Here is a 19,437-nt window from a genome sequence, read left to right as displayed (position 1 = left end):
GCTAACTGGAAGTTTAAAAAGGGTTTAATTTATTAATATTGGCGTTTAATTATGTAGCATAAGGTTAATCTACTATTAAACATAATTTAATGAACTAGTATGCGTACGGCTGTTAGATTACGTTACAACATCTTCAGGACTTTTATTTCGGTAGCTTAAGGCTGTCAAGTTACTCAATTGCTGTACCTATAAACAATGTTGATCAATGAAACTACACGTTAAAAAACTTTTACACTTGTGTATTACTTTGTTTTAATATGTAGTACGGCTTATCTGGCGATCAGCCAAGTCTATCGTTAATGGCTCGTGAGAACTCCATTACTTCTCAAGTCCTTCAACTCGAACAAACAATTACTTTAGCTTTCTTGACGATATTAGTTGTTTTTTCACTGAAAATAAAAATTCAACATAACATCAGAATAATAAGTTACATTTTTATCCAAATCAAAAAAATATATACTGGAGGTCCTTTATTATATCCGAGGAGATATTGGCGCGTATCCCGTAACTTTATTTTTTATTGTCGATTCCTCTCTCTTAGGTCGGTAAAGTGTAAAGTCTTAGTATGAAACTATTTCGCGTTTACTAACACAGCACCTTATTTGTCTACCTTATTCGCGGAAAGAAGTAATTATTTGAGAAACAAGATGTCACAAATCTAGGCTCACTGCAGAAAATTGTGCATCCATCTGAGTAAGTCATTACTATAAATCAACACGATTTCTCAGTATCATCATACAAGGAAAATTTTCCCATATTTTATGATCATTTGATCTAATGAAAACACTGAACACGTAGTGTGTATTACGATGCAATTTATCGTCGTCATATTATACTCTTGAGTTATGTTACAATTACCGTCATGTTTTCCCATTTGAACCATATATTTTGTCTACACTTTATACGAAGTGAAATTGTAGTAGGATTTTCTGAAAGAAGGTACACATTTTTGTTTAGTGTTTTATGATTATTAGCAATGTTTAGGTATATAATTAATAACCTATTGATTTTAACATTTATTTAACTTTATAATCACTTATCTGTTGCTTTTAATGGTCCATTGAATAGGCTATCTCGCTCTTCTAACTTTATTACTAACATTGATGAAAATATTTATATATTTTACAATCATCTACCACCTTACCGTTACTTTGTTTATCATGGTATTCATGAGGTTTAAGTTATTATTAATTTTTAAAGTTATTATTATTATTTTTTTTTATCGTTGCCTGTTTAAGTTCTTCCCTTGTTATCTGGCTTATGGTCTAATGTAATGTGTGTAAATTTTGGGATGTCATATTTTCTTGTATAATTTTATGCATGCACATTGTGCAGAATTTATAAAAAAATATAAAGAAACTAAGAAAATTTTTTGCTTAGTTTCTAGTTATTAAGGCACCGAAACTATATTCTCGGTAACAAAACCAAGTAAATTATGATTATGAAAATTGAGCAGATTATTATAGTAACAGGTTTTCCGCGTTGCTTCACAATTTTATAATTAGCGTTACGTGCTGAAGAATTCTATAAAATATTTATGTTTCTTAACTTTATGTAGCAACTAAATTGTCTTTTTCCACGCTTAATGCAGCGATACGCCGACGAAACTTATCGTTATTGCTCAATAAAACTAGTTTATTTCCTTATTTTTTTATTGAAAATGCTTCTAACTGATATAAAACTTTTGAGAACAAGACTTGGGCCCAGTCTCTTATCCTTCAATTTGTATAGAGATTTGAATCATTTTTCAATCTAGGCAAAACACTGTTTAAAAGTATCAAAAACTATGAAAGGGATAAAGTATATTTAAACTAAGACATGATACACGTGCCGATAAATACTACATATCTTACTTCAGGGTTTTCTATAGATTAACTCGATCGAGGAATCGGTTATGATGAATTCTGTTCGAGTTACTTAAACATTAAAAAAAAACATTTTGAACGGATTAAAGCTATGTATTATTATTAAAACTTATATTTATTTACATAATTCTAAATTTTATTTTTTTCCGACGTTTCGCTTGCTTTTCAGCGTGCGTGGTCATGGTGACTGAAAACAAAAGGTGTTATAGGTCAAAAGTATCACAGCTGCAGAGAAAGTTGTTTTATCTGTATTTTTTGCCCCATAGCTTTAATCCGTTCAAAAAGTGTTTTTCTTAATGTGTAAAAGTTATTTTAACAAAAGACAATACTATGTGCAACAGTACTTAAACATGTTAAACTTTAAAAAGTGGTCATTTATTTGCACTTGCACTAGATTCGAAGGAAAACTGTTGATTAAATATAAGGAAATAAGATTAAATTTAAATTTTCAGCACGGCGTGCACCCCGGCGGTCAGGGCGTGGGCCCCTGCGGGTGGTACTCGGCGTCAGCTGCGCCGCCCACCGCGCCCGCGAGGGTCAAGCGTGCTCAGCCGCCGCATCAACTACCGGTATTTACATTTTAAAATATCCACCTTAGATAAGTTACCTCCGCATTTAATTAAGGAAGTTGTTTTTCGATAGCTAGCCGCTAAAACCTAATTACTGATTTGTCAAGCTCAAATACGTACTACTTATACCTATAGAGCCTGGCAAAATAATCTTCAGAGTGTAGTGTGTAAAATCGATGTCTCTATACAAACGCATACTCAAAATAACATTCATATAAGTACACTTAGGAACGTCAACAGAAAAGATGTTAAATTGATTCTTAATTTATATTTACTACCAGTTCCCAAGTCATGGGCGTGGAGCGGGCAAGAAAGTCTCCGTCACTCTTTTTAATCGCTAAGTTTTGAGTCATTTTAATCATTTAAATATTCGTCACATTTATAAAAAGCTTTATTGACTAATTTACATTAATTTAGTGATAATTCTCTAATTTCGCTTGGGAGTTTGTTGTAGGAGTGTTTTATCTTCTGGAGTATGGTTAGTCGTACATTCAAATTAGTCCAAGTGACCAATACGATTACAAGCTGCATATAGGAATAATAATTAAATCACCTGCATCATGAGCACGCCCTACAGCCGAACAAAGTATTACTTAGTTGAAACAAATGTATTGAATATTTTTATAGATTTTTTCGTTTAACGATTTCGATTACGAAATAAATAAAGCACAATCATCATATAAGGTGGCGTTAATCACAGGGTTTTTTTTTTTAATCGGTGCTATTAAAAATTGTTATTATCAATAAGTACCGTGAGGCGCCTTGTTCCATTTTAATTGCGCAGTAGATTAGAACGATTAGAATATTACTCAACAATAATCGAATTACTCGACGAAATAAAAATCCTTAGAATTTCAATTAATTTATTCGTAACAATTATTATATTGTATTCTTTTCGTATATGTATTTATGTTTAAGCAATTACGCAACGCGAAGGTAACTTGGTTTCTGAGTAGGTATTTAGTAATTTAATAATAATATTTTAATTAATTTAATAATTATAATTTAATAATAATAATAAAAATATTTCATTATTTATGAACTTTTCTTTAGATAGGTACTAGCTACATTCATTTTACGAAAATAATTCTTGGCAAAGAAATTCGCTCTGTTGACCGACGTATTATGCAGCGATAGGTCTTCATAATCGTACTTCAGCCCGAATTAGTTAGAGAATGATACATTATTTGTTATTTAAAGCTTACGTTACGTTTATGAATTAGGATTTTCTTGTAGTTATATTACAGCTAATCTGAACTTCTGAACTAATTTAATTAAGAAGTGATTTATACGATAAGTTTCACGCTGATGGAGTCTTCTTTGTTTACCAATTTAACCAACGAGAAGTGCGAAGTTCACTAGTATAAATCTAATTCATAAGACACCTTTCGGAAATATTATACATTGTTGATATTAATAAAGCTTCTCAAATCACATACGATGTAACAACTACAAACTCAAAACCGTTTACGACGACATCGTTTAGAACAACATACCGGTTATATTGACCAAAATAAAAGGTCCCGGCTGAATTCTATTCAAACTCAAAATATCTTTAATCATATAGGTAAACAAGTACACTTATGAACGTTAAAAACAAGTTGAATTAATTGTAAATTTACATTTACTACCAGTTCGCAAGTCAAGGGCGTAAGAGCGGGTACGAAGAACTGGCAAGAAACTTTCCGCCACTCTTTTTAATCGCCAAGTTTTGAGTCATACAGATTGTTTAAACTGGAGCAAATCAATCCCAAGGATTAGCAGCGTCATCGGCTGTTACGGCCATCGGTTTTTAACCAATAGTAGTCCCTAATAACAGATTTTGACTATACATATAAGTAATAATTAAACTGCGCAGTTAAACTAAACTAAACGGTATAAAAACTTGAACTATGCTGCATAAACTGTAACAATGAATAAATTAAAATTTATTTAGCATTGTTGTGTTTGTCTTCCCTATAAGTGACCGCTATATTGTTTGCCACGTGTTAACTTAAAACCTGGTTTTATTATATTAGTGTACATGGGTATTATTAATCATTTATCACTTTACATCTCCTGATGTTGTCATCTGAATCATAAACCTAGTACTCCTATTCATTGTGAAGGCTTAATTACGAATAACACTGATAATATATTGTATGTATAAAGCTAATACTTTTATAATGGACAAAACCTTCAGCATTTTCTGTCCGAATAGGAACGTTAAGAAACTTAAATTTTTCGTCTCTATATTCCCCAAAAAATTGCTGTGAAAATTGACTATACGATATTTCATTATCCAAATCTTCGTATGGCACGTCCAAGGTTCACACGTCGTTAATGAGCTATAAACAGGTTATAATATGTTTTTATCAAATTGCAGTCTGGAGGCGGTGTCGGCAATAATGGTCCCCACGCTCCTCTATCGCCCACCGCTTTGCAGAATTCCATTCAACATAATGTAAGTTGTATGTTCAACACAATGTGACCCCAATTATTTACCACATTTTCTATAATTCAGGTTAATGGCTTCAAAGGGCTGCATTTAGTGTCTAATGATTTAAGCGTTTAAGCTGACAGCTTGTATGGGATTTTTGTTGGAGATATAATTGGTGCAGTTTGATTTGTGGTACATTAAAATATATATCTGTCTTCAATAAACTTATATTTTTATATCGAAATACTTAAAAGATGGCCAGTGAAATTAATTTAGTTCAATGTCTTAGGTTCAAATAATGTATGTATGTATCGTCAAAAGTTTGATGATAGAGTATAGGCTATGAGACTATATGATTAATTAGCTTTGCATCATAGATAAATTGACTTATATAATATTGTGTTTTTCGAGTTTCGCACATTAGCCTACATATTACGTGATATAACGTAACAATAACATGTGTCTCGGTCCAATGGAGTTGTAACACGTGCGATTTGTAACAGAATGTGATGTCGTCATCCGTGCGTGCGCCCGCGCCGGTTGGCCCCGCCCCTTCGGTGATGCACACGTCGCAGACCGGTGGTAAGTCCCTTAATTAAAAGAATTAATTAATATACATATATAATAATAGAAATCAATGAGGTATGTAGAACTCCCGATTGATCCAATAAAAATGGATTTTTATTTTTAGACCCCTACTTTATAGATTATCTACAACAATAATAATCATAAATCGGGTTGGGTAGGCCTTGTACATACCAAATCCAGTAGTTACTAGAGAAGGGACAAGTTACAGGAACCAATAAACAAAGGGTATGCACGGTGAATGTCTTGGAAATGGGTGAAGAGGTATGACATAATATAAATAAATAGTGAATGAGAAATTATGGATTTAAGACATGCCGGTTTCCTCACGATGTTTTCCTTCACCGTACGGGCGAGTGTTAGTCGCTGATATAACAATATACGATCCACATTTTAGCTCAAGTTATTATTATATAAATCATTTGTTTCTGTTGATAAAAAATTTGTAGGTGTAAAGGAAAATGATTTTGCAAACAATGAGTTTAATAGACTGCTCGGTAATAGGAAACATTATTGGATGACAAAAGCGTTTCTGATGAAATATTTCACGCTTTGTCATCTTCCTTTTAAAGTATTTAAACCCATTGTTGACTATGAGATCATGGTTAATTGATATTAATCATGCTGAAGCATGGTTATGTTAAAATAAAGGCGCGCAGAATTAACGTCGTCGTACAAAAAAAATGGACGAACTAAGTCTACATTCTAAATTGCAAGACACAGGAGTCTCGCAAGAGACTAAGCGCCTATTTAAGTCATGATAGGATAAAAGTCTTCATTCATTTAAAGTAAATTAGTTTTCATGAGTGTGCTTTTACACATCTCTTTAACTATTGAAAATAATTGGAAAATTAACGAAATAAAATTCCAATACAAAATGTCCATGGGCTTAGTAACTGTCAATTCGGTGATAGTAGTAAACTAAATATTTATTTTGTATTACTTGTGTTATTTTCATAAAATCGTAAATTCTAAACTTAATTCATAACGAAAAATCTAATCTATACACCATTTATAGACCGTTAGGCGATACGAAGTTCGCCTGAATATGGGACTATATTATATAATATACATATTTTATATATATAAAGAATTTTAGCCAATACAGAATAAGGAAATATCCATGAAATTAGAACTCATAAATTACGGTCTTTAAGTTTTGTTTTGTAAATACGTAGATACGATGTATAGGTTTGAAGGTCAGTTGGGAATGAGGCCACCTATTTGATTTATTGACGTCTTATCAAACGTTATCAAGAATAACATGCCCAGTTACTATTATTTATTTACAATATTATAAACATTAAGTTCTTTGGTATTAAAGTTCTTAGAAGATTTTGTCTAAAAAATAAAAGATTTTGTCATTAAATCGCTCGTATCATATTTTTAATAACTTCCGTACGGAGTCATGTACATTAAATTGTATTTTCACAGTACTTTTAAGTCTAGAAGATTGTTTAATAGTTATTGTAGTAAAGTCCGTCAAGTAACATTCATGAATTGTAAAAAATAATAATTATAGTAATACCCATTTTCATAGATTTAAAGTACCTATGGTCGTTATTATATTTGATTTGAAAATATTAATTTCAGTGCTCCCAAAAGGCCCAAGCGATGTTTTGGTGAACACGTCAAATCAGAATCCTCCGCCAGCAGCAAACCGCCTCATCAATATGACGCAATATCCGTGAGTATACCCAATTTAAAAAAAAAAAAACAGTCGTAAATATACGAAGAATTTTCGAAGCACAGATAAATACTGCAACTTTTATCTATTTTACTGCCATACTAATAAGGGATAATAAGGGACAGTTACAGATTATATATGCAATATATTTTTCTGGAAATTTCTTAACATTTATATTGAACGGGAAATATCATTTTTGGATAATCGTATGAAAATGAAGTATTCTGATTATTAGACAAAATAATCGATAAGATAAATGCTATCTTTGTAGCAGTATGTGTCTCGTAATGGAAAACAACGGTGACATAGAAGTGGACTCAAACCAAACACGTGAACACGAGTAAATATTATTTGCATTTACAAATTAGCGTCATTCAATTAACATAGTGTATGCGCAAGCGATGTTTATTAGTGCATTGTGTTCAGTGTCCTATGGGCTATATAGCAATAAATTAATATGCGTGTTTTTTCAAACATAAGTTCTCTGTGGGTCTTGGTATCAATCTTCTCTTGCATTGACAACTTTATTTTATAAACAAGCAACGTGAGCCTGTGGATCTAGTGCCGTTTTTGGGCTAAGACTGTACTGTACAGGGCAGGGCTGTTCACGCATTTTACTACAAAAAATAAAGACACTTCTTAATAAAGTGATAACAAAATCACACACTACTACATGATTGACTTCCAGAAGTTTTTAATTTGATGCATTTATAATGAATGACCGTCGAAATGCTAATATTCTAAAATACGTATACGTATAACATACACTAAATAAACATAAAAATTTCACGAATTAGTAACCAGGATTAGTCTAGTATTAGTTTTATTTATAGATTTCATTAAAAATGAACCAACCAGTGCGCTGTACCATTTAGGTCTGGGCCTCGGAATTAAGTATCTGTTTCGTGATTATTTATTTCCTAAACTAAACTTTATTTAGGTGATCCGCTTTCTGTCACTGGCACACGTCTAAGGCCTGTTCGAGCGAGAGTTAAAGGACACATAGACAGAAGCCACTAGGCCAACATTGTCATTATACTACATTTATGTAACACTAGCTTTGTCTTACGAGTCGTAAACGTTAACAGATGGCACCACGGCGCGATATCCCGCGAGCGCGCGGAGGCGTTGCTCTCGGGATCGCCAGATGGCGTATTCCTGGTGCGCGAGAGTACTAACTTTCCCGGAGATCATACACTCTGCGTACGTTTCAGAGGACGAGTGGAACATTACAGGTGTGGTAATATTGTTTAAAGTAAATATATTTATATAATTTAATCCTATAACTCTGTAACTTATGTCATGTGAGCCAAGACCTCACTTGTCTCTATTAGATAATCAAGCAATAGTATGACATGATGTGCTAATATCTCATATTTATAGTATGCTCTACAGTTTGACTCCAGACTAAAATATGGTAATTTTTTGTATAAAATGTAGTCACCAATATGTCCATACGAAATGTATTTCTAGTACTGTAATATCTTTAGAGAGATATTTTTATTCTAAAACATTTTTACATTTGTCATTAATTTTGTAATATTAAATTTCAGAGTAAAATGGGCAACAGTACCAGATAGTCAAAACCAACGGCTGACAATTGATGATGAAGAGTTCTTCGATAACATGACGGATCTCATACATGTAAGCTTTCTATAATAATATATACTAAAAGTAACTTGCACTTATTCGTTTGTGTTTTTTTATTTTATTTTACAATGTTAGATGAATTGACAACTTGAAAAACTAATAGGCAGTCTAGGTTCCACTATCATTTTAATTAATATTTTGTATTATTATAAACTTATAATTATTTACATAATTATAAGTTTATAATAATACAAATGGCTTTAATCCGGTTAAAAAATTGTTTTCTTTTAATATTTTACTTTTAAAAAACATATGATTTGTGCAAAAAATGCTAGATGTGATTTTCAGAAAAAAATTTACAGTAAAAAAATGTTATGAAATTAATTGCCATTAATGGGTACTTCTGGCTTGTTAGAACTTATGTATCTTAAGAAAAACACTTTTTGAACGGATTAAAGCTATGTATTATTATTAAAACTTATAGTTATTTACATAATTCTAAATTTTAATTTTTTTCCCGACGTTTCGCGTACTTTTCAGTGTGCGTGGTCACGGTGACTGAAGACGAAAGGTGTTTATCTGTATTTAATTTTATTGTTTTTGTAGTGTTTTTCTTAATGTGTAAAAGCTATTTTAACAAAAGACAATACTTATATATCTTTATATAATTTCAGCATTACCTGAAAGACGCTGATGGGTTATGCACAAAGCTAGTCCGCTGTCTGCCAAAAGCATCTCCGAATGGTGCCAACAATAACAATGTCATGCAACCCTTCTCACCGCTGCCTGCAGTAAGATAATTTTTTCTACTTAGGTTTTCGCAAAAGTAACGATTACTATATATTATATATTAAACACACACATGTGGTATTCATGAAATTTTAAGTTCATAATGAACATACAAGAATTATGAGTTCAATGACGTATTTTATTTTGACAAGAAACTTTACTAGACTTATAATTTGAAGAAAAAAAAATGAAAAATTAGTTTTGTTTATAGTTTCTATAAAAACAGTTTTTGTTTTGTTTGTAAGGCAGTACAAAGACTGGTTGTAGCCCAAAAAATTTTAAGCAATTAAGCCATTATGGCTACCCCTACTTGAATGTTTATGGGACTTAATACATATAAAAATGTTTGTATACAAAATAGGGTTAAATTTTGATAAACACGTGAGCTCCATAAAAAGAGTTGTCTATCAGCTACAACTTAAAAAAATGTTGTAGTTCAAATTGTGCAACAGCTTGGTACCTACCTGGTGGATATTGGACATATTTATTTACGTACGTATAATAAAATATTAAACTCGTTTCCAGCAACCGCCGCCATACCCAGCTACGCCGAGCGTGTCCCACGCCTTGAGCTCGGGCCATTTCCCGCACGCCTACAACACCCAAGTGCCCATCGACCAGCCTGACGGAATCATTCCGCCCCAGAAGTTTGTCGATGCCCGTATGTAATTTTTGTTATTGAGAGATATATATAAAATATTAAAGGTTTAAATTGGTGTATCTATATCTATATTTGCGAGGCTTCTGGAAATGTAAGTGTCCATTAGCGGCGGTTCCACTTAAAATCAGATGAGCCTTCGGCCCGTTCGCCGAATTACATAAAAAAGGTGACGGTTTTGCTGCTCAAACTTAAACTCAAAATAACTTTATTTATATACCTATACCAAGTACACTAATGAAGTTCAACAAAAAAGATGTTAAATTGATTATAAATTTACTACCATTTCGCAAGTCAAGGGCGTAGAGCGGGCAAGAAGAACTGACAAGAATGTCGTTTCTCTTAAAGAACTCACGTAATATCATCATGAAAAAATGGTTATATTGTATTTAAATTGTTTTCTAGGCTGGATAATAGCAGAACGCGATTTGGAGATTCGTGAAAATATCGGCAAAGGTGAATTTGGTGATGTGATGCTGGGCATCCTAAACGGTACACAGAAGGTCGCTGTCAAGATTCTGAAAGATAAAGAGGCAGCCAGCAAATTCCGCGCAGAAGCCAGTGTTATGGCGTAAGTGCTTTTATATAGCTTAAATCAAATTTAATCGATGTCATAGAAAAATATGGATATACAAGATATTGTGTTTACGTATTGCAATATTGTCTTAAGTCTTAAAGGTCGATATGTCGAGAAAATGTTTAAGTGAAGAGATAAAAAGCATTTGTTCCGGCTGATTCTTTGCGTGTGATTTAGGGCGTTTTTAAAAACGCGTTACTTAATACCGTGTTCAAATGATTCCTTGTTTCATAATTGTATGTGTTCATTCCAGGTCCCTTAAGCACGAGAATCTAGTCCGTCTGCTGGGCTGCGTGGTGTTCGGCTCGAACGGCAGCACTTGCATCGTGACTGAGCATTGTGCGCAGGGCTCACTTCTCGATTACTTGCGCAGTCGCGGACGGCATTACGTCACGCAAAGGGATCAGATTGATTTTGCATAGTTAGTATATACCTTTAAACATATATAAATAAAAAGTGTTTCAGTTTTGTAATGGATAAAATTACTATGAATACTAGTATTTTAGTAAGTTACCTTTAAAAAGTTATATTATCAGCTAACATTTAATTTGATTAAAAATATAATTAACAACATTTTTTAACTTTATCCTTACCTCTGACGTTTCCTAAACGGCTCTTTATATATTTGGATTTCATAATAACATTTATAACAGTGATGCCTGTTGCGGCATGGAGTATCTGGAACGCCAACGAGTGGTCCACCGCGACTTGGCAGCACGTAACGTGCTCATATCTCAAGAGGGAACCGCTAAAGTCGCGGACTTTGGCCTCGCACGTAGTGATGCGACGCCCGACGACCCGGCGGATGCGTTGAGAGTACAGGCGAAGCTGCCCATTAAATGGACTGCGCCAGAGGCCCTCAAGTATAATGTAAGTGAACATTGTATAGAGAAAATCTACCAGTGAGTTAATGTATAGTATAATAAACTAAAGGCAAAACTTGGGTGGTGTATATTTCAAAAACTGACGGTCTGAGTGGCGTGCACGTAATTATTTAATTTATAATGTCAGTTGATATGAACATTTTGAGTCTTTTTAGAACATAATTTTTATTGATTACAGTGCTTATATTATTACGTACATTTGTTTAAATTATGATTTACTCATACATAATTTCTATTTCCAGAAATTTTCCAACAAGTCTGATATGTGGAGTTTTGGTATTCTTCTGTGGGAGATATATTCATTTGGGAGAGTGCCATATCCTCGAATAGTAAGTATTTATTATAGATTTACGTGAGATTACCCCGCTTAAATTTTTTCATAATAATGAATACAACACCATCTAGTAACAGATTATATGTCTTTTAATGTATGTGAAAATGTATTTAATTATTATTATGAAACCAATTCATATTTGTGGCTAGTGAATGAACCCGACACTTTTAATTGTCTTAATAGGATATTTATTAGAAGTCGGTGCTGTGCCCATATCCGCCAATAAAACTACCTATTTTCTTTTGCTACTTTGAAATTTTATACCTTTTTCTTTATGTTGACAACACCGTTATATCATTATAGTTCGACATCTTGATGAAAGAACGTCTATATTTTTAGTTAAATTTAGCAAATAAGACTTACACTAGTTCGCATAAGTGATTCTCTGGTTTCTTTTTATTTTTGTGTGCAATATGTGTAATATTTTCATGAAACTTTAGCCGCTGGCCGAGGTGGTGCGTCATGTGGAGCGCGGGTATCGCATGGAGGCCCCCGAGGGGTGCCCGGGGGGACCTTACGAAGTGATGCGAGCTGCGTGGCACGCCGACCCCACTCATAGACCCACCTTCGCGCAGACGCGTCTACGCCTCGCTTCAATTAGGGACGCTGCGCATGCGCACCAGGTATGTCACGATAGGCTAATCTGACAGTTATTCTTCAGTTAATTTATCTGTTTTATTAACCGACACTATAATTGTGTGACATTGTTAGAGTTAGATAATATTTCAGTATGATGGTCTACTTCATTTATGTAAGTGAACATATGTTTGTCTGTAAAATAATGTTGAGATAAATTTAAATCAAATTAGTTATTATATTCTAAATTAGAAAGCATTACCATGTTTCGTGAAACTCGATTCAGTAGTTTTAGAGATATCTACGTAATTAATGTACAATGTATCTATGTCACTTTATTGAGTAGTAAACAATAAAAAATAATTAGGGCTGCCATAAAAGGACTGTAAATGATTTATTCCTCTTAAACCCAGGCAGAATGCTTGAACAAAGTAGCTTCTTTGTTGCAGGTTTTAAATAATATTTCATTTTAAACGTTAGGTTAGGTTGCCATAAATATAATTCTTAGAAATTCGTTTTGATATTTATGTAATCTCTGTTGTTGCAGTGAATAAGAAACAGCAAGATTATAAAGGTTTCAACATAGAAAAAAATGTACAAGTTAAAATGAGGGCGCTGTGAAGATGGTAACTGTATTTTATATAATTATTAATGATCTAAATAAGTACTAAATTATTTTTTTAATTTTACTTTAGACCTCGTAAATAGCCGATCTAACCGACTGGTGTGATTATCCGGGGCTTTTAGTAAAGATCTCGTGCTATTTCATTCACTTTTTTTAACAAAAACCAAGGAGTGCAAATTATTTTGATATGCATCTAATATATTAAACATATAAATACAGTCTATACAATATTCACTAATAATTAAGATAATATAATACGCACTAAAAGCCCATTATTTTCGAAGGCCTAAATTTATTCTTGGATATTCTTGTACATAAGTCTGGGCGCATACACTATCACCTTATTCATAAAAAAATAATTGGCAAATTTTATGAAATTTCTCTTTTGTCTCTTTGTATGAAATGGTGTTTACGCCGTGATGAAAAGAGATACTTTTTTTTATTAAAGCGGTGCAATTAGGTATTGTTTGTTTTCATGAATAAGAGGGTACATGTTAATTTTATTCAAACGTTGCGCCCATACTTTTTTCACTGACTACCGTACGCCTTAAATGGTACTGTCTAGTCAATATAATGTTTGTAGTGTCGTTTGTATGTTGATTACCCAAAAGGGACTGGAAATTATCTCTAAGCACATGTTAATTTGTGGAGCTATACAAATCTGACACTGAAATTATTTCGGGTGATGAGCAAGATATTTTTGTCTTACTTCAATAAATATTTCTAACCTATATTACAATGAGAATAAGGCACTGAGATAAATATATACCTTAAATTAAAAAAATATTATATTTGTATGTATTTTTCATTAACTAAAAATAGATTGAAGTGAGACAGAATGTTTATTGTCCAAATGTATACGGATTTCTTTGTTATTTCTACTATTGTATGTATTTAGGATTTCATTCCTTTAAAGACTTAAGTCTGATATTTGTTTGTGCATTTTAAGAAAATCTGCGTCGAATGTGATAGATTGGTGTGCACTGTGTCGTAGATGTATATTGTGTGCTTAGTTTTGGGGTAAAATGTTGCATATTATGTCAACTTAAGGTTGTGTATTAAAAATTAAGGTTCAAAAATTCCCTGCGCGCGCGCGGTTTTGTGAATTTATTCAAGTATTAAATTATATTGTCCAACATGACGTGTATATGAATCTCACTCCGAGATTTCTAAGTAATTATTAATTCTTATATGCTTGTCGTTGTACAAATTTAAAAGGAAATTAATATATGTACGTTTGTAAATATATCTCCCTCGTAATAACTTGTATTGCATGTTCAAGTATTGCAAGCATATAAGATGTTTCTCAATTCTGAATTCAGGTTATGCTTTATTGGGAATGCATTCATTTTATTCCTATGCAATATTAGTTATAAGTGTTATATTGTTTTTTACGGTTTATTTATGATTTGTGAATTGGAGAGCAGTAAACATCCGGAGCTAAGCGGCCTATTGACGAGCCGCAATCTTGTTTTGTATCTACCTCGTTAGCTCATACGTAGTCCTAGTACTAGTATGTCCTAGACTTTCTTTTACCTTGTATCGTATATGTACTCCGAGCCATACTCGTTTATTAATCTCTTATGATAATCCATAAACTGCCTAAAAGAAATGCACAAATATTTTTTGAACCGTTCGCGGACTCGTCAATAGACTCTAGCGACTCGAGAGAGTCAATATTACCAAAGTAAAGTTATTACCGCCACGTCTTCCGTTCCGCGTGGAACAAACGACTAATACGAAACTAGTCGAAAGGTACTCCCCACGACTGAGACAGCAGTTCACACAAGGTTTGGAGGTTAATTTAATCTCGTTTTGTTTTTGTTTATTACTGTTCTATTCAAGTGTAAATATGTGTCGAATTAAGGAATAAAGTGTAATATAAAGTAAAGCGGGCTCGGTCGTTTTATTAAAAACCGTCTGAAGTACAATCAGTGACGCAAAAGAAACAAGTACGACAACAGCTATCACAGGACGTCTTGGAATTGGACTTTGGCAAATTGGGCTTTATAGAGTTATTAGACCCCTTTCTGGAGGTTTGAGAATTTTGACTTGTTGCACCGGCGCAATTGATCGATTGATCTGTGTATGTTGATATCTTTTTATCGGATTGACCAACACCTTGGTCATGCTTTCGTTTGCAGAAACATATTTTGCGTTCTCTAGATTTGGACGTTTTAAATCTCACTTTAGAATCATTTTTTCGACGTTCTTTAGTTTGTGCTTCGTCGTCAATGGACATTGCGCTGCTAGAATCGATCGTAGTGTATTCACATTTGTTCTTAATCTTCTTTGGACAAAAACATGTTTTATCAATGTAATCAGTTTGAGAACAAATACTATACTTGGCTGGGTGTTCCACTTGCACAAAAGCAGAATGCTTCAATGTAGTTTTGCGCGGGAAAAAATAATGGATATCGGTTGTGGAAGTGACGTTATCGCTATGAAACTATAAAAAAAATTTAATAATAAATTCAATTAATAATTTTTATTTGTAAGACTAATATTTATTACCTTTTGGTAATACGGCTTTTGTGGCACTAAGTCCAGGTTGGGTTTTGATGTGAAATATGACCTTAGGAAGGGATCTCCATTTTGCATATTTTCCATTGTATTTGGAATCGTCCTAGAGAGAAATAGTTAAATAAAACACAAGTATGATGTATGTTCCATATTTTAAGCTCTAAAATATCAATGTTCCATGTGAACCTTATTTATACGAATAAAAGAATGCCAAAGTAGCGAAAGGATAGTAATTTGTACATAAATGGTGAAGACAGTTGGAAGAATAGAACTTATGCTTACGGTGAGGACATTTGCCTTATAAACCACGCCTCAACTGGCCCCTGTACTTGTCCGAAAGAGGGATGATATGGGTAGAATCTTCTTTCTCGTTTATGGGAAGGTATGAAGAAGAATTGCACGGTGCCATCGGGAAACATTAGGGATGCAACGTTACCCTCACCAACTATATCTGTGTATGGCAATGCTACAAACATTTGTTTTAAAAGTTGAAGAATTATCTTATATTTCATACATTGTAACATTTAGTATCTAAGAATTTTATAATTAAACCAGGACAGACTAGTAATGTTCCTTGGCTTTATTTTCCAATAGCGACCGCGAACGCGACTTTTTGTATGCAATTGCGATTTAGTTATCTTAAAATCCGTCGCGATGTAACTTTGGGATCGTTCCATGCAAAAACTTAATATTGAAGTTGGAAACACAACCACTTTTAGCCTTTATCTAAGCAACCATTTGTAGCATAGTCATAGTTTTACTGTATATTAAACATTTCGTATTACATTTGTTCAATGAATGTTACACATTTACGGAGTACATAACTTACGTGGTGCATAATATGGACAAAACTGTTCATTCTGAAAACCACTATTAATTGGTTGATTAAACTGCATTGTTATAATGGAGTTACTGCTATTAGTTTTGGTTTACATCTTGCAGCTATTAAATTATAAAGTGTGATTTTTGTACCATTTTAATTGGTATGTAGTATGGTCATAATTGTCATTTATGTGTCAAACATATTAAAAATAAAACCTAAAAAGAATTTAATCAATCTTTATGACAAGACAGGAACTTCCTTTATAGTGACAGTACAGTAATCTGATATACTGTAGGTTGAAATCAGTTTTTCCCAATAGTTGAATGCTAAAATGCATTTTATATTATACCTAGTTACTCGCATGGAGTTCCTATCCTGATAACTTGTTATAAAATATTTTTACACTTTAAAATTAATATGCTCTGCAATATCATATCCATAACTGCATAACTGCAATAAAATTTAATTGTACATAATTTGCATAGCAAAAACAATAATGCCCTAAATGGTGGTTTGAGTGACATCAAATAGAACATATATAAAAGGATGTCAACTAAAAACTGCATTTCTTATGTGAAAGTTGACTATGTATTCAGAATTTGTTCTTTGCACACTAATTGCGAAGGGGTCAGTTGGATGAAATGTAAATGCAACAAGCCTGCGAGCACTCGCTGGAACTGATTGTCCCAATACTCCTGCATATATTTTAAATTTTAGTAATCCAGAGTCGCGGGCGTAAAATCTAAAAAAATTAAATAATCAATACATAAATTTCAACATTTGATAGGTGAAGATGGGAAATATTTGTTACCTAATTGGATATTCCCCATATGCTTTGGGTCTTTCCATAACTGACACCCACTTGTCATCATAACTAAATAGGCCTAGATCCAAGTAAGGGGAGCCACTGTATGACTGTGCACTGATTGGCAATTGAGCTAAAATTCTCTTAGTTGCTTCTGTTTTTCCACCATAAATTGCCCTTACTATTGTTTGTTTGAAGCGCTGTTGAGTTAACCTAGCAAACAGGTTATTTGATGGTGAACAAGTAAATTGTGAATCTGCACACAATCTTGCATTTCTGAAGCAATCACAGTAGTTTTCAAATAATTGTAATAGTCCTTCAGATGTGTTTTCATATACTTCTAATACTTTACTTTCACTGATATTGTAAATAACAAAAAAGGATGATTGGCTGTTAGGTTCTGCAACTCTCAGGGTTACCACCTCTTCGCTAGCATATTTGATAAAAAGATGATCTTCATCTAATAGTTGCATTTTCCACATTCTTAAACTTTTAAACATATCAAAGTATTTATAAAACTTTCTAAGTTCCAATGGGTCTTTTGTTTCATCACTGATAAATTTGGCTCTTTTGAATAGAAAAACTAGAAGTCTGTGTTTTAAACTATTAATTGTTTCTTCATGGAATGGTCTCTCATTTAGTACAGGTGCAAAGACAGAACTCACAATAAATGGATCATCATCATAACAAAATCTTCCTATTTTTCTTATTTCTATCAACATGCCTTCCACTATTTGGAAGAGATGAATAGTCTGATGTTGTACTGAGAGTACAGCTAAAACCTCTTTATACAAATATATACCCTGATTGTGTGAAAGATAAATTTTGTCAGTTCTAAAATGTTTAGTATCGCATAATTTCCCATGATGTAGGTCAACTAAGTGCAGCGAGTAGTCTTCTAAAGCTGATCTAGAAATTAAGGATTACATTTAAGATATTAATTTATATTAAAGTAAAGAATACAACACTACTAACCACAGATTCTATATATTACATTTACAGTAATACAAATTACCTGTACCATACTATTATCAAATTAAACTAACTACACAGCTTATAAATACCTAATAGTTGGTGTAACAGCTTCATTATTGCTGTGTATGTTGTAAAAGTGTGGGCGTAAGTCATCAGGAATATGAGCTGCTGATCCCACAATAACATATCTGCCATCTTCAGTAAAAAGACTACATTCCCTATTCAATTGCTGTTCCATGAGTGGGAGCTGCCCACCATTTCTTTCATGTCTTCCAACAATTCTTTGTTGGCACACATTTACAGTAAATTTAGGCTGCAAAACATGTATTCAATTAATATGACTATCACAAAACTAAGTTTAATAGTAGTTTATAGTTAAAAATCAAGTAGTAAGTTTCTTAGGCTGAAAATATTTTTTAAATGTTTTAGTTTTTGAGATATATATAAATAATGGTTTTTTAAGTAATTATTATAATTGGATAAAAAACTACCTTAAAAAATCTATAAAATATATGTGTCCTTATTCTGTGATGTGCATCAGCATCTGCGTTCAACAGGTCTGAAGGATAACCTGCAACCAAATCACCTGCTGCTGCAGCTCCTCGATATTCGTATATCTAAAATTAATTGTTTATGTATATAAGACAAAATATTAAGAATCTAAATCCATTCTTTTAAATAAAATACCTCTAGAGATGTTTGATCTGCTGAGAAGGCTATAAAATGTTTGCCGTCAGGGCTAAACTTCCGAAGAAAACAAGGCGGCTTTTCTACATTTACAATAGTTAAATTAGGGAAAACGTTTTGGTAAAATTCACGCACAACATGGAAGTGTGATCCTGGCTTTCGAGAGCCATAAATTTCTCTATTCATTAATCTTATTACAATGTTTTGCGGTTTTATCTTTCTGGGTACAATCTTTTCTGTACAAAAAAAATCTTCGTTGAGATTTCCTTCAGGTACATCTTCGTAAAACACATTATCTGGAGATCCTGTATTCATGATAACTTCAGCAATAAGAACATTCAACAGTATAGACTGGTAATAAAATTCATTTAGTGGATAAGAAATAGTTGCTATATAAAATTGCCACGTAAATGATGTACTGTTTTGTTTTTATATAATAAATAACAAATAATTAGTTTGAATGATG

The 19,437-nt window shown here is 32.8% G+C and overlaps 2 protein-coding genes across 4 annotated transcripts in view; one reads left to right on the top strand and one right to left on the bottom strand.

The window, feature by feature from the left end:
* Nucleotides 1–15,054, top strand: part of LOC123707833 (tyrosine-protein kinase CSK) — a 24,360-nt gene extending 9,306 nt beyond the window's left edge. For both annotated transcript variants that reach the window (XM_045658189.1, XM_045658188.1), the window contains exons 3-16: nucleotides 2,318–2,434; nucleotides 4,800–4,877; nucleotides 5,357–5,435; nucleotides 7,032–7,125; nucleotides 8,214–8,360; nucleotides 8,679–8,769; nucleotides 9,390–9,506; nucleotides 10,030–10,165; nucleotides 10,568–10,733; nucleotides 10,993–11,160; nucleotides 11,393–11,609; nucleotides 11,866–11,952; nucleotides 12,398–12,580; nucleotides 13,081–15,054. In XM_045658189.1, the coding sequence (XP_045514145.1) occupies nucleotides 2,318–2,434; nucleotides 4,800–4,877; nucleotides 5,357–5,435; nucleotides 7,032–7,125; nucleotides 8,214–8,360; nucleotides 8,679–8,769; nucleotides 9,390–9,506; nucleotides 10,030–10,165; nucleotides 10,568–10,733; nucleotides 10,993–11,160; nucleotides 11,393–11,609; nucleotides 11,866–11,952; nucleotides 12,398–12,580; nucleotides 13,081–13,083 (1,683 nt within the window). In that variant the 3' untranslated portion in view covers nucleotides 13,084–15,054. The remainder of the gene's footprint in view (nucleotides 1–2,317; nucleotides 2,435–4,799; nucleotides 4,878–5,356; nucleotides 5,436–7,031; nucleotides 7,126–8,213; nucleotides 8,361–8,678; nucleotides 8,770–9,389; nucleotides 9,507–10,029; nucleotides 10,166–10,567; nucleotides 10,734–10,992; nucleotides 11,161–11,392; nucleotides 11,610–11,865; nucleotides 11,953–12,397; nucleotides 12,581–13,080) is intronic.
* LOC123707832 lies at nucleotides 15,041–19,437 on the bottom strand. 2 transcript variants are annotated; one of them, XR_006753524.1, is made up of 6 exons: nucleotides 18,972–19,437; nucleotides 18,776–18,901; nucleotides 18,374–18,597; nucleotides 17,316–18,218; nucleotides 16,511–17,246; nucleotides 15,991–16,132 (listed from the first exon to the last, which is right to left on the bottom strand). XR_006753524.1 is itself a non-coding variant. In XM_045658187.1 (4 exons), the coding sequence occupies exons 1-4, from the start codon at nucleotides 16,575–16,577 to the stop codon at nucleotides 15,068–15,070; spliced, it is 903 nt and encodes a 300-aa protein (XP_045514143.1). In that variant the 5' UTR covers nucleotides 16,578–17,043; the 3' UTR covers nucleotides 15,041–15,067. The 2 variants fall into 2 exon arrangements, 1 of the variants encoding a protein (XP_045514143.1); XM_045658187.1 differs by lacking the exons at nucleotides 17,316–18,218; nucleotides 18,374–18,597; nucleotides 18,776–18,901; nucleotides 18,972–19,437 and adding exons at nucleotides 15,041–15,607; nucleotides 15,673–15,784 and having other exon boundaries at nucleotides 15,964–16,147; nucleotides 16,511–17,043.

Source organism: Pieris brassicae, chromosome 3, assembly GCF_905147105.1.
Source record: "Pieris brassicae chromosome 3, ilPieBrab1.1, whole genome shotgun sequence".
Lineage (NCBI taxonomy): Eukaryota > Metazoa > Arthropoda > Insecta > Lepidoptera > Pieridae > Pieris > Pieris brassicae.
Note: the sequence above shows the minus strand (reverse complement) of the source record. Positions and strands in the feature narration are given on the sequence as shown.